This window comes from Volvox carteri (assembly GCF_000143455.1).
Source record: "Volvox carteri f. nagariensis unplaced genomic scaffold VOLCAscaffold_42, whole genome shotgun sequence".
In the NCBI taxonomy this organism is placed as follows: Eukaryota; Viridiplantae; Chlorophyta; class Chlorophyceae; order Chlamydomonadales; family Volvocaceae; genus Volvox; species Volvox carteri.
In genome coordinates, this window is record NW_003307585.1 from 465,938 (window position 1) to 480,421 (window position 14,484).

At 54.8% G+C, this 14,484-nt stretch overlaps 3 protein-coding genes across 3 annotated transcripts in view; 1 reads left to right on the top strand and 2 right to left on the bottom strand.

Annotated features, from left to right (window-relative positions):
- Positions 1-163: 163 nt before the first annotated feature.
- VOLCADRAFT_106352 (uncharacterized protein) lies at positions 164-4,132 on the bottom strand. Its single transcript, XM_002954374.1, has 7 exons — positions 3,985-4,132; positions 3,826-3,873; positions 2,822-2,945; positions 2,599-2,637; positions 1,955-2,003; positions 1,519-1,590; positions 164-1,123 (listed from the first exon to the last, which is right to left on the bottom strand). The coding sequence occupies exons 1-7, from the start codon at positions 4,090-4,092 to the stop codon at positions 691-693; spliced, it is 873 nt and encodes a 290-aa protein (XP_002954420.1). The 5' UTR covers positions 4,093-4,132; the 3' UTR covers positions 164-690.
- A 376-nt stretch (positions 4,133-4,508) lies between these two features.
- VOLCADRAFT_121298 (uncharacterized protein) lies at positions 4,509-9,175 on the top strand (the record flags this gene model as incomplete). Its single annotated transcript, XM_002954303.1, has 8 exons — positions 4,509-4,710; positions 4,962-5,517; positions 5,679-5,994; positions 6,699-7,019; positions 7,360-7,446; positions 7,985-8,168; positions 8,520-8,694; positions 9,035-9,175. Exons 2-8 carry the CDS (start codon positions 5,416-5,418, stop codon positions 9,173-9,175), a joined length of 1,326 nt encoding a protein of 441 aa, XP_002954349.1. The 5' UTR covers positions 4,509-4,710; positions 4,962-5,415.
- Positions 9,176-11,032: 1,857 nt separating this feature from the next.
- The window catches only part of VOLCADRAFT_106354 (uncharacterized protein), a gene marked incomplete at its 3' end in the record, with an annotated part of 7,452 nt that continues 4,000 nt past the window's right edge, over positions 11,033-14,484 (bottom strand). Inside the window, exons 5-9 of the mRNA XM_002954375.1 lie at positions 13,792-13,942; positions 13,487-13,620; positions 12,559-12,712; positions 11,659-11,771; positions 11,033-11,164 (exon numbers count right to left, since the gene is read on the bottom strand). Coding sequence (XP_002954421.1) covers positions 11,033-11,164; positions 11,659-11,771; positions 12,559-12,712; positions 13,487-13,620; positions 13,792-13,942 — 684 coding nt within the window. The remainder of the gene's footprint in view (positions 11,165-11,658; positions 11,772-12,558; positions 12,713-13,486; positions 13,621-13,791; positions 13,943-14,484) is intronic.

A 14,484-nucleotide genomic window follows, 5' to 3' on the forward strand; every position in this document is an offset into this window, starting at 1 on the left:
TCAGGTGTCGGGCGGACAAAATGGGTTCCGCGACAACATGTACAAAATCCTCCATATTTAAGAACAGCACACGCCGAAAGCGAAGAATCTGCTAAACGCAAAGCATGCTGCCGCCAGCTGTCGCTGTTTCCTAGACGTGTGCGGCGGGATGACTTGACAAAATGGCTTCTTAGGCGTTTATTCGGATAGCAGCATGCGGGTACAGGGCAAGCCTGCCGCCCCTGAAACAGCAACTGCATAGAGGTTGATGGACGCCTTCCAAAGGCCATGACTGCCGACTAAAAGAAGGACGAACTATCCTTATTCAAAAGGGCAAAAGCACGACATCATGCTATGCCCAAATTGCCCACATTGCCAAGCATGGATGATGTTACCGACTGACTGGTACCGTTGGACCCTAACCACCCAGAGTGCGCCGTACGTTGGGGAGCGAAAACGCCGCTGCCAGATCCTCCCTCTCTATACCACCGCACAAGGCATCAACCCTCTCCCATGCAACTTGAACCCAATTCTCCTCGTTGCTCCTCGTCCTTCAGTCACATGTCACATCTCTAGGTGGATGGTGCTGTATGGTATGATAAATTGTAGAAATGACGACGTGTTCAAATGGCCCAGAAGCCTCCCACTCTGTAACAATTCAACATCTCTAGGTATATGCGGTCTCCGGTCTGCGGCGCACTCCGGCAAAACTTAGAACTCCGAATCCTCTAGCCCTGGAATCCTGGACGAGCTTTCGTACATGCTCGGCACCGCCGCCGCCGCCCCGCGCTGCCGCCGCAACTGCTGCTGCTGCGACCTCCATTGCAGGCTGCTCATACCAGATTGGCGCTCGGCGACAGTCGGCCCCAAGCCTGGCGGCACAGCCGCCGCCGCGCCACCGCCGCCGCCGACCATGCCCGCCGGCAGCCCAGACATCTGCGCCTCCACAGCATCCATCTGCATCTCCGGCGCGCGGCTGTAGTACGCGGATGTACGGGTATCGTACTCGCCTTCGAGCTGACGTTGGATGATAAACTTATTGTTGCGATGGCCGCCGCCGGTGGCGGCCTCCGTGTACGGACTTCGGTCGTGTACGGCGGCGGCCTGGATTCGTTGCTGCGCGTGCCAGGTACGCGGCTCGTACCTTGCAGCATACGACACCAACGGGTGTACGGCAGCGTACGACAGACGTATAGTAAGAAGAAAGGCATTGGCAGCTATCATACACGAAGCAAGAGAACGGAGCTTCGAGGTGATGATTTAAATAAACAGAATTTCGTCTGTAGAACTTTCATCGTACAGCCATGCGATGTTGGAGCAAAAGAATGCTCCCGGGAGCACACGCCGCGGATTTCTCCAAACGGCAAACTCATGCAACTTCGGATGCTTTTCCGAGAGCACATGCGCCATGTTGCAGAAGAGTCGCGCTGAAGTCGCCCCGCCCCTCTCCTCCTTGTAGCCCTCATCAGATCAGTGCTGTCACAACAATACATCCAAAGTATCGTCCCCCTCATCATCGTCGTCGTCGTACTGCCGTACCTGTACAACACGCTGTACAGCCCAAAATACAGGAACGCCGTGATGCCCAGTACGAACGACATGAAGCGGCCACTGTGGGGCAGTAGTAGCAGCAGCAACAGGACAAGGTTGGTTCTGACTAGATCGGTTGTCGGTTGTCAGTTATCGGTTGAAGGATAGAGGACACTCCCAGTGGATTTTCGAGTAAACTGACAACTACTTGGGGCTGAATACGACATTCAGCCCCAAGTAAACCCATTCCTCTCAAGCACATGACCACCAGGTTAACCACCACCACAGCAACAGCAGCAGCAACAGCAGCAACAGGAGGAGGAGGAGGACGTTGCGACTGCGGGTGATGGACCCATGGGACCATGGATGGATGCGGTGGTGGATGCGGTGGTGATGAATGTGGTGGCCCTCCTCCACTTGACATCTCACTCACCCACCCACCCACCTCTCATGCAGGCCCGCGTCCACGACTTTTTTGGCGATCAGGCACAGCACTGCAGTGGGGACGAGGGGAAAGTGGGGGCGAGGGTGGGGAGGGACGGGAGGCAGGGACCCGGAGGAAAGGCGCCACAGGGGGGTGGAAAGGAGTGGAGTGGAGGGGGTTGGAGGGGGTTGGAGGGGGTTGGAGGGGGGTGGACGGGAGTGGAGGGGGGTGGACGGGAGTGGAGGGGAGGGGAGGGGGGTGGACGGGAGTGGAGGGGAGGGGAGGGAAATCTTTAAAAGTAGTTTCTAGTTGTTAGATCTTTCAACCGGGGGGAGGCGGTGAAAATCCAGGTTTCTGAAACCCGGACAGAGACACTGGACGGTGACACGGAGCCGCGACATGGCGCATGGCGGGACTCATGCAGATGCAGTAAGTACGGCTGATGTACGGCACTCCTTCCCCAACCGGTGTGGACGAACGAACCGGAAGGGGAACATTCCACTCAGCCGGCGGCCAAGATACACCAACACACACCAACACACACGTGTGCAATGCCCCTCGCTCTTGCCGCTCGCTGCCTCGTCGAAATGCATCACGATGTGTGATCGTGCCAAACGAAACACAGACGCGTCGGACAAACGCCTGCTGCTAACCTACATACTTACGTAATCCGACCGGTATCAGCAGCAGCTGACCGTACTGACCTGCGCGCGCAGGGGGGGGGTTAGGGAGAGCGTGGGGGTGTAGGGCGGGTATGAATAGGAGGGTGACAGGGAAAACATACACACACATACATGCATACATGTGTAATCAAAGCTATACATACATACATACATACATACATACATACATACATACATACATACATACACACATATACACACGCACCCGCCGCGGTCCTGACACACTCTCTCGGCGCTCCCGTGGCCACCCAGCCCATGGTCAGGATCTTTAGGGCCCCCGCCAGCATGAAGGTGTAGCCCGCGCCAGGAACCCGCCGTTCAAGGGAGATCTGCGGATAGATCGGAGCAACCATTACATCAACGGCCAAGACAAGATCCGGGAAACAAAAACACCCGAAATCATCGGAATCGATCAAGCGACCCCGGGGTAAAAGTTTGGGGCCAGATCGCCGGAAATTCCTTTTTCCAGGACAACTAATATACATTATAACATGGTTGGCCTTTCAGGGTGAGGTTTAAGGGTTTTACGAGGTTTTAGAGGCTTTACAGGGTTTTAGTTTTTTTTCCAGGTGATGCCCGCTCCAGGGTTGGTCTTAGAATTAATACAGAAGAAATCGGTGACATCGGCTGTCGTTTGTGGTTTCGCGGTGTACGGGAGGAGCCGACTTCGTGTACGGTGAGGTCAGGAAAAGCGGATCGATTACATGAGAGCGGATGGAGCCTGGCGATTGGAAGTTGGTCCATTCTCTACCCCCAGGCATACGAATATATGACATGCATACATGCTGCATATACATACATACATATATATACGTATATGCATGCGTACAAACACGATTTACTATAATTCCGGGTTTTGTGCCCTCAGGGGTAAACCCCAGAGGGGGTGAGTGGCGACTGACTGTCGTTTACATTCCCGTCCTACGCCGCGCCTCCATCTCCGGGAGGGCACACTAGGGCACAGGACAGAGAAATAGCCCTAAGGGCCCAAGGGAAGGCATCAGAAAGGGGTTGGGTGAGGGGAGGCGGGCTTCACCGCAATACGCACGTATGCACACGTACGCGCAAACCTGCGCGCGCACGCCTACTGCTTCCACTGGGCACATCGAAACGATGGAGGTCTCCATTGGTCGTAAGGAGTTCTCATATGTTGGAAACCCGCGTGTACTACGGAGAAGATGAGGTACTAAAAGTAGGGGAAGTACGAACCTCACGCGGTCCTTCCTCGGCCGGTGATCCCTCTGCCGATGCCCGGACCTAGGGGGTTCCGCAATCGACAATCGACAGGGAACGACAGGGAGGAGAAGAAAACGGCTGCTTCAGCGAGAAGGTTTCATGGAGGAAGCTGGCATATCCACGATACCATACCAGCAAAAGATGGCGTCGTCCGCATAGTCGGAAAGGTCGCGATGGCCATCGCTGCGGGGGCGTGACCCGACCACAGGCGGAAGGGCGCAGCTGCGCCCCCAAGGGCATCCCTACTAATATGATTTATGACCAGGTGCGCAGAATTGCTTATATAAAAGCGGGCTCGTTATGCAAACGCAGTAAATGGAACAGTCAGCCTTGTAAGGGTCCGGAGCCTTATAAATTACCGTAGCTGCTTCAAAAGAACATGTACACTGTAATAATTGTGATAGGAAGCATTCACACAAGCCGGCTGGCCCGATTTGGTACTGATTGCAGTAGAGCGTATAGGGCTTCTGCGAAATGCAGACGACTTGCAACTGCATGCTAAGCTTTGCATAGGAAAAATCTTTCAAAATCCTTATACGTGTTGTGTCGTTTGTTCACTTGTCATCTGCTGTGTTACTGAGGCAGTATTCTCGGAACGTCGCGGCGCCGCCGCGTTGACGACTGCGATCTACAAAGCCTTCCACGCAATCCACATCAACATTTTTGCCCTATATAGAATTTCATCGAATTAGTCTATGTATCCGGCGATGCGGTGACCTCTGCCAGCCACTCAACTTCAGCTTCCGACACGCCTGTCGCTCGGCTTCTTGCCACTGCCAAACATCGCGCCGCAAAATTCCAGCACAAAATAGCGACCACTCACTGGCGCCAATACCTACAGTGCTGTTTCATTCTCAGGTGGGAGGTGTCAGGGCTTCCTAGAGATTGCCTCCCCCTGCCGCTCCTATCCTCCTACCCCGCCCGTTGTAATGTGTATGCCCATAAAGGACCTCATCTGATTCCGTACCTCTCGGTTATACCCCTGCATTGCTCCTACCTCTTAACCACCTAACCGCCTAACCACCTAACTACCCACCAAACTTAGACCCGAATCTGTATGACCACGCAATGATCATTCCCCCACCTGACACCGCCATACCACCCGCCAGGTTGCCCCAGCCATGTCCCTGCCGTACCCTCCAGGGGTTGTGTAGCCGGGGGAAAGGGTCGGCAGCAGGAGGGTGGGAAGGTGTACGGCACACCGGCGCTGTGATATTAAACACCACCACAGCGCACGTACGTGCCCGCGGCCTCGTAAAGACAACGTTGAGGTTACAGGGCACGACGCGACGCAACACCACACGGCAGCAGCAGTAGCACCAGCAGTAGCACCGGCAGTAGAAGTAGCAACAGGAACGGTGTCGGCGAAAGGACATGCCGTGTCCTCAGCTAATTGGATCGTAAAACCCGCACGAACATCCCCGCAGACATAAAACCAGCGGACAGCAGCAGCAGTCACGTCGTCCACCGGTTGTCACTGTGTTGTTGCTGAGCCGTTGTTGCTGAACATCCCTAACCGCCCGAAACCTAGAACCGCCAACGGCCAACCGAATAGTTAGGTAGATGGGGCTTATCAACCTCCTCAACGAAAAGCCCGTACATCTGGTCTTGGCCAAGGACAGAGTGAGAAGCATCAAGAGAGGCCACCCCTGGATATTCCCGGAAGTGAGTACGGCAGTACGGCAATATGTGCGTTGTTGTACATGTGGACGATTCCGCGATCCCGTCGCAAATAGCGGCTCAACTATCAATCAATCAAACGCAAATGCCGACAGTTACTGTACGACATGCACGGCTGTCATATGTCGTGCCGTACACACATGCAGGTACTTCGAGAGTTGCCCAAAGCTCCGCCCGGTTCATTAGCGTTACTGAAAACTGCAGAGGGGGATGTTTTAGCAAAAGGATATTACGACCCGGGATCGAAGCTCGCATTCCGCAGTTTTGCTCTTCAACGGGACAAATTGGACGAGCAACTGATTGCAGCGCGTCTGGAGCGTGCAGCGCAGCTTCGCGACATGTTGTTTGAACCGTACGACACCACCAACGGTTTCCGGTTGGTCAACGGTGAAGGAGACGGCTTGCCAGGCCTTGTGGTGGATATGTACGACAGCGCGGCGGTGATGAAGCTGGACGGTGCTGGTACGTACGTACGTACATATGTACGGCAAGCGCATTGCTGGTTGTCATATCAGTGATTGTTTTCCTGCCTCCAATAGCCTTCCATCCATCTGTGCGTGTGTGTGTGTGTCTGTATGTGTATGTGAGCATCAGGGTACCCCCTCTGCTTAGTCCTCCATCAAATGTGTTCTTATAGCAAACGCAATACACGCATAGCAATGTGTACGGAAGAAGATTTTGTATTAAATACGAGCTTACGATTCGCTGCTGGCGGGATTGTGTGTATGCCCGGGAGCGCGTGTCACTCCGTCACACGTCACGCAGCCAAACCACCGAAAGGGCAGTAGTACGGAAACCGCTGAACAACGAACACAATAACAGCACCAACACCCCCACCCCCCACCACGAACACAATAACAGCACCAACAACAGCACCCACCCACCCACACACACACACACCACCAACACCAACACAATAACAGCACCAACAACAGCCGCTCCTCGCGTCCTGGGGAGACCTATATCATCTTCCTGAACAGCTCGGAAAGTCTCCTCAAATCCATACAGGTGGACTGCAGGTAAAGCAGCAGTTTAAAAGAGGCTCCATCCGATCACCCACCGCCTCCCTACAAACCCCTAACCCCCCCCCACACCTACCCCTTGGTGCACATCTTTCACGAGTTCGTACGGCATACACACAGCGCCCCTGTCCCCACCCCCACTAGGTGCCGAGTCCTTTTACAACTCCCGAGAGATAGCCTCCTGGCTCATGTTCCGTTTCTCGTCTCGTCTGAAGACCGTGTTTTTAAAGTACCGGGCAGGGGCCAGCTCCAGCTCAGATGGAGCTTTGGGATCTGGCTCCGGTTCCGGGTCGGGTTCGAACCGGGGTTCCGGTGTTTCTGCGAGTTCTGAGACTCCCGGCGCCGGGGTTGATGAGGGTCGTGGTCGCCTGCTGGCTGGGGAACCCCCGGTGGCCGGGCGGCCTGTGCGCTTTTTGGAAAATGGCGTAACCTTTCAGGCAGATATAGTGCAAGGACAGAAGACAGGTGGGTGACGTTGGTGTTTGATGGTTGTGATTGCAGTTGTTTGGTGGTTGCTGGTTGGGAGTTTAATTTGGTAGTTGGATGCCACCTTCCGCACCCCGACCGGTACTGTCCGTCTGTCTCTAGGGTATATCTGCTTCAATCGTCAGTGGTTCGTCTTAACCCCCCCTTTCATTTAAAGCTTTCCTTGGCATCAGCTTTACTCGCTTGTGGTTGGTCTTTCCCTCCTACCACCACCCCCCCCTCATCATCCACCTTTCCGCACCTCACCCCACATCACGCCTCTTTCCCGCCTGCAACCTCGCAACCGACCCCCCCACACACACCTTGACAACCTCCGAAGGCTTCTTTTTGGATCAGAGGGACAACCGCGCCTTCGTGGGGAGATTGGCCGGGGGGAAGCGTGTGCTTAATGTGTTTGGCTACACTGGTACGACAAAGTGCGGTAGTGAGGGGGCCGGAGGGGGAAGGGAGGGGAAGGCGAAAACAGCATGGCAGGTCAAGGGAGCAGGTGGGTTGGGGGGGTTGAGAGGACGTGCGGGGGGCCGAGTTCATGAGTCCAGGGAGGTGAGGAGAGGGGGGCTTCGCTTGACTCTTTTTTGGAGGTGTGGCTTCCCCGGCGGGTAAGGCCCCCCGCCCCCGTCCCCGCCCTCTGCCTTCCTCTGTCTGACCTCCCTTTTTGAATATACACATACATACATACATACATACATACATACATACATACATACATACATACATACATTGATTACATTGATTACATTTATGCACACACTCCCACACACTCTTGGCGACACGTGTAATAAGTAAACACACCACACACAGAGATACGCACGTGGCTTTGCGGGCCTTGTCGCAGCCGACGTTCCCTTTATTTGTTTTGCCATTCCCTTAGTCGCGACATAGACATACGCACCTGTACGCGAGCCTGGCAAACACACACACATACACACCGTTTGCTCACGCAGGGGGCTTCTCCGTGTACGCGGGAGTGGGCGGCGCCCGCCACGTGACGACCGTTGATCTTGGTCGCGCCGCCTTGTCGTACGCAACTGCCAACTGGGCACTTAACGGTCTGGTTCCGGAGCGGCACGTTGCGGCGGCGGAGGACGCGTTCGAGTTTCTGGAGGCGGCGATCAAAGGCCGGGAAAAGTGAGAGGGGCGTGAGAGCTTCAGTGTGCCTTTCTGTCTTCCTATTTTTCTGTCTGTCTGTCTGTTCTGTCTGCACCTCATCGTTCTTAGTTGAAAAGAGGAGTACATTTCGAGTCACTGGTTGGTTAATGATATCCGTTCCCCTCGGGAAGACAGAACACAGAGGAGGCAAAGCAGCTGACGGTCCCAAATCGGCTGTCTAACTCCCACTCCTTACCTCAATCTACCCCCCCTCCCACCCCGGGATGATCCCTCCCTTACCCTCCCCCCCCCCAAAAAAACACCCATCCACCCATGCACCCCTCCACACCCCTCCACACCCAACCACCCACCCTCTCAACCCTCTGCCAGGTGGGATGTGGTCATCATCGATCCGCCATCTTTCGCACCCAACAAGCAATCTGTGGAGAAGGCACGTGCGTCGTACACTCGGCTCTTCGCCGCTGCCGCGGCGGTGACGGCGGCGCACGGGTCTCTCTCTCTGGCGTCTTGCAGCAGCCACATAGACTCGCCAATGTTTATGGAGGTGGGTTTTATCGTTTTGTCTCGGGGCCGGAGGGAATGTGGGGGATATCCCGTGAAGGTGATGGGGGCAGAGGGAGAGAAGGAAAAGGCGAGGCGAGGAAGGAGGGAAAAGGGAGGAGGAGATTTGGGGGGGTAAAATTTTTAAAGTATTCTTTAGTTCAGGAAATGGCCAAGTGTAGACGTCAAAAACCCCACGAACCAATCTCTTGCTCCGTACACCATCATCACTAGTATCCTCCTCCTCCTCCTCCTCCTCATCATCATCATCATCATTAGTCGCATCATCACCATCATCATCGTTAGTAGCATCATATGATTCCCGCCCACCCTCTGTCCCCCAGGTGTGCTCGGAGGCTCTTGGCAAGGCTCGGCGGCAGGGCTATGTGGTGAGGGTGGCGGGGCAGCCCGCTGACCACCCCTTTCCCGCAGCGGCAGACGAGCTGAGCTACCTGAAGTTCGTTACCTTCCGCTTGGAGGGCTGAGTAACGATTAACGAAATGCGTCTCGTCCTGTGTTCTGTTGTGTTTAGTTAAATTAGGTTTACTGGATGAGGTCGTTGTGTTTTGGTATCTCTGATGCTTTTTAAGAGGCCTTAGAAAGGGGAGAATATCGGTAAGAGTTTATGTGACAGGCTCGGAGAGACGAACTGTTTGAAAGAAGGCAAGGCAAGGCAGGCTGCGGGAGGGCCCGGGAAATGGAGAAGATGAATATCAAGATGGAGGAGAACTCGGGCACATTCACACGGCCAGATACGCAATATATCCTGAGGCTTAAAAAGCACCACCGCGGGTGCGCGCGCGTGGGTCACCCGCGTGCTTGCGAGCGAGATGGAGTGATGAGCGCCCCCAAACGATCCAGGTACGGTGAAAAGGGCTAACGGGTGGAAAGGGTTTGTGACCGAATAGCTGACTTAAGAGTGAAAGGAGAGCGAAGGGGAGAAGAAGGACAGCTAAGGTGCCGGAAGACTTTTTTCCCCTAAGAACCTTTTCCTGTTGTGAGACAGAGCGCCCTTCTGGGTGCGGGGGATCACGCTGTTCAGCGGCCTCTCCCACGCTGTCTTGAAGCGTGGTGAAGCGTGTTTGGATCGGAGTCTAAAGCCATAATGTTATATAATATCAGAGGGCTGAGGACAAGCCGATTTTTTATGTATGTTTGTCGGTATGTGTGTCGGTGTGCATGCATCGGTGTGATACGTACGTACATATATGTATGTAAGGGTATTGACATCCGCTGTAATCCCCTCTCGATAGTGCATCTGGTGGGTTAACTGTACCCAACGGCAATAACCGCTGGCCAGCAACCCCCAACCCACAACCAACCCCAGCAACCAATCATCCCACCAGTCCGGGAACCCTCCAGCCCACCAAAGGGGATGAACCAAAGGGGAACCCCTTCGTCTCCCCGAGGGGGAACACAATGGAACTGATGGAGGGGGAACAAAGTGGAAGGGGAGGGGGGGGGCCGGGGGAGGGGACATACAGACGTACAAACAAAACAGGCTGCGAGTCGCAGAGAAGATTCTTGACCTGGATAGAGCATGCAAGCTTGGGGTAACCTTCTTCATCCAGTTGTTGCATGTTGTATGTGTTTTTATACAAGTACATGCAAGCTGGATTAAAAGAAGCACCAAGCGCAATTCAGTGAAATGTTATACACGTACATATGTAATATGATGTTGAGTCTCGTCCAGGACAAGACGAAGGAAACGATGCTCGAAGTCTGGAAAGCGCGGGAATAATCACTTCAACCCTGCAGCCGTTTTTCTTCTCTGTCCTCTCCGACGTTTCTCCTCTTGCAAACCCAAATCGTTATCGCCGCCGCTCCTCTCTCCCCGCACCGCTCGGTCCTCAGATTCACACAGAGACACCTCCCTCCCTCACTCCCTCCCTGCTCATTCCTAGTTCATTTCTTAATAGATAACTACTTCTTCCAAAACCAACAGCAATGAGATTCCTGCCATCTGCTTGCGTGTAACGTACACTTGTACGAAATACCCTGCCAGTACATCACGCGGTACGGCACTGGAAACAGCACTACGTCAATCAAGGACACCTTCGTACGCACCTCCAGTGAGACCATACATACATACGTACACATATACATACATAAATAAGACGAACGTAACTGGTGACTAGGTAACGTTTCTTCCCTGGGCCCCACCCCGGGCCGAGGTGTTGCTATGTAATCCGGCACCTCTCCGGAGGGGTCGCCAAGAGACCTCAGCCAAAATCAAACATCAACATTTTACACAACACCGCCGGATCAAACTTTTCTTTCTATCCAGAAGTTCTAAGACCGCGCACACCGCACCCCCTCCTTATACATCTATACATCTTTTTTTACATGACACCGCCGTACTGTACGGCAAGCGATCGTGTGTTGATCCGCTCGTCGTTGAAGACCTGGAGCGATGGCGCCAGGATACGAGTGTAGCGGTCGAAGTAGAGCAGCTGCTTTAGAAAGAGACCAAACTGCGGTTTGGAGGCGCCAGGAAGGGGTGATCGGGCGCGAGTGAGGGAAGGCGGGAGGGAAGGGAAGAGGGAAGTGGGGGAAAGGGACGGGGAAAGGGGAGGGGGGAGGGAAGGGAGGGGGGAGGATAGGTAAGCGAGGTGTTCTCAAAACAACTAGGTTCCTGACGCGCTTTCTCATCAAGCTGAGCCCCTTCCTAACAAACAAAGTGCTATCTCCGGCCAGTGCTTGAGATGCCATATTCTTTAGCGCCCCAGCTACTCATAACGCATAGGAAGGAAGAACTCATTCACAATAGGAAGAAGGGCCCGGAGGGAAGAAGGAAAAGGAAAAACGAAAAAATAAGTTGCCAACACAGCAGTTACCAGCCCCCGTAAAAGCCTCTTTCTACTCGTCGTCTTTTATCTGAAGACAAACAAACACAAACAAGCAAAACAATTAAGAAATCATCCTTAAAAAACCCCGATCAGAAAATGGCCCTCGGACTCTCACTCACCTCCCGTGGGAACTTCACCCCGTGGGTTTCCCCTATCCGTACAAGTTGTACGAACAGACGGTTAAGCTGAGCTTGGTCGACTTCCAGGCTTGCAGAAACCCCCCCGGCGCGACCTTTAAGGGGGCGGGGGCGGGGGCGGGGGCCGACGTGAGACCGGTGTCCCGTCCCACACGGTTGTGATGTTGATGGTGGTGATGGTGGTGATGGTGGTGATGGTGGTGATGGTGGTGATGATGATGGTGGTGATGGTGGTGATGATGATGGTGGTGATGGTGGTGGTGGTGGTGGTTGAGGCAGACCGGCGACACCACGGGTCTCTATGTCTTCAGGGTTGGTTTTAGGATCAGACCGCCCACCATCCGGAGACTCGTAACATGCTCTAAGCCCCACTAATCCCCACTTTCCCTCTTTCCCCCCGGGTTTTACAAAACACACAAACACACACACACACATCCCCTAAGCATCCCACCGCATTTCCCCCCCGGCCACCCTCATCCATCCGCAAACACATTTTACCAGCAGAGCACAGTCTGTGCGGGTCCCTTCCCCTCACCCAGGGAAACCTCCACCACCTCACGTTCTCCCATTCCGCCCCATCGCACGCACCCAACCCCCTGTTCCCGTCAACCAACCAACCGTCATTTCAACCGCTCCCCTGCCAACACCCGTTCCCCCACCCTTTCCCCTCCTCTTTCCCGTAACGCCATCCGCCTTCCTGCGGCAGTCGGTGCTTTGGACGAGCCGACACAAACCATTTCCTCCACGTATTTCAAACGGCCATATACACACACATACACACATACATACACTGACACGCGACTACACGTCTTTGGTATCTGCCCCATTCGCCAGTGCTTCGTCTTAAACCCCTTCCCCTTCCCCCCCCCTCCATCTCCCCACCTTCCCGCCCGGTCAGCCCCGGCGGAGGCCCACGGGTCACCACCAGACTGCTGTTGATTTGCTCCAGCTCCGCGAAGAAGGCCTCAAGGTCCCGGGCGAAGGCGGGGAAGTCCACATCCGTGTCGCAGGCGCCGATGGTGGCCAGGGCGCGAGCCTGGAGGGCGGGGGAGGGGAGGGGGGAAGACCACGAGCCACGTGAAGGAGAGAAGCTGATGCCAAGGAGGATATAGACTCTGATAAGCCTCGAAAGTAAAAGGAAGTAAGCAAGGACGAACCAGTCGCGGCTTGGGGGGGGGGGAAAGACGAACCTTGGGGGGAGGGGAAGAGATGAGAAAAGAGGGGAAGAGGGGTACTTCTGCCCACGTGCCGGCCCATATCCCCCACCCACATCCTGCAATGCCCGGGGGCGCGAAATTCCCCCATCGCACCTACAAACCCCTCCCAAAACACACACACACACACACACACACGCGGATCGAACCCCTGGCCCCATCCCCTACCCCCGTTCGCCACACGACACATACACATACACACACACACACTCTCTCTCACACACACACACTAAAGGGGATGTGATAAAGCGGCCCAGAAGCCCCCCACTCTGTAACATAACGTAACATAACATAAAGGGGAACTTTAGTTCTCCTTTAGGGGAAGACACTCTCTCTCACACACACACACACACACACAGGCTCAGACCACTTGCTTCAATGTGTTTTATTACTTTTGTGCTCGTACCCTCCTCACCAGTTCTTGTCCTTGTAGCACAGATTATCAAGACATACATACAAACATACACTTACATACACACATACTATGCATGTGTATGTGCGTGTGTGCGTGTAAATAATGTTCTGTATCAACGCACACACGCACGCTCAGCCCCTCCTAAAGCCGGCACCCCTGGCGTGCTCCGAAACCGACCCACCATCGTCTCGTAGTCCGCCAGCGCCATGGAGCTGATCAGGGTCTCCACCGCCCGCCACGTCACGGGGGAGATACGGCCCACGATACCGAAGTCAATGAAACCCACACGCCCGTCAGCCAGAACTAACAAATTGCCTGCGGGATTAGGCGGGGGGTTAGGGGCGGGTGAGGGGTTCCCCCACACGCACCCACAAAAAAAAGAACCCTGCCCCCAATCCCCCTTTCACCCGAGGCACAAAGAATATAAATACACACATAAATACACACGCACACGGCAACTCCCCCCCCGGGCCCCCCCCCACCCACCCGCGTGCACGTCTGCATGGAAGGTGTCCGCCGCCATAACGCTCGCAAACCACGTGTTGAGTGCGTTGATCAGAACCTGCTCCGGATCCCGACTGCCGTTCGTTACGGCACGTACGGCAGCGAGATCCGTCAGGGGGGCGCCCACCAGCCGCTCCATCACCAGGATCCTGAATACATTGGATCCAGAAATTCAATCCCATCCGATTAAAACCAGTGCGGAAAAAAACGTACAAGGCAAGCATAAAGATAAAAATTTCGTGTGTACGTGTGTGTATAGGGAGGGGGAGGGGGAGGAGGAGAGCATGGGTGGGGACTCAAAAGGAAGGGGGAAAACCTGAAAGCTGTGATTCGTCGAACGGACGCAACCGCACGCGGACGCACAGACAGACAGACAGACGTGATCACAAGGACACCCCCCATCGCCCGACACAACCCACCCATGTCGTACAGCCTGCAATACCTCCCCTCCCCCCCTTCCCACAATCAGTCCCGCCAACAAATACACACCTTTCCCCCCCTTTCCTCCCACCCCCACGTATGCCCCTCCCAGGTTTCCCCCCGCCCCCCATCATCCCAGATTCTATCCACACCCCACTTTCCTTCTTTTTATTTGCTGCCTTCTCTCGCCCCCTCTCTGTTTGTTAATCTCCCCCCCTGCCTTCCCCTCCCCTCCCCAACCCCCCCCCCCCCCAT

Excerpts from the sequence above, each read along its gene's own strand:
- VOLCADRAFT_106352 (XM_002954374.1), bottom strand. The coding sequence starts at position 4,092 with ATGCCCTTGGGGGCGCAGCTGCGCCCTTCCGCCTGTGGTCGGGTCACG. Across the intron at positions 2,946-3,825 it reads CCGAGGAAGGACCGCGTGAG|ATCTCCCTTGAACGGCGGGT; the intron begins GTTCGTACTTCC and ends ATCTATCCGCAG. Across the intron at positions 2,004-2,598 it reads GCTGATACCGGTCGGATTAC|TGCTGTGCCTGATCGCCAAA; the intron begins GTAAGTATGTAG and ends TCCCCACTGCAG.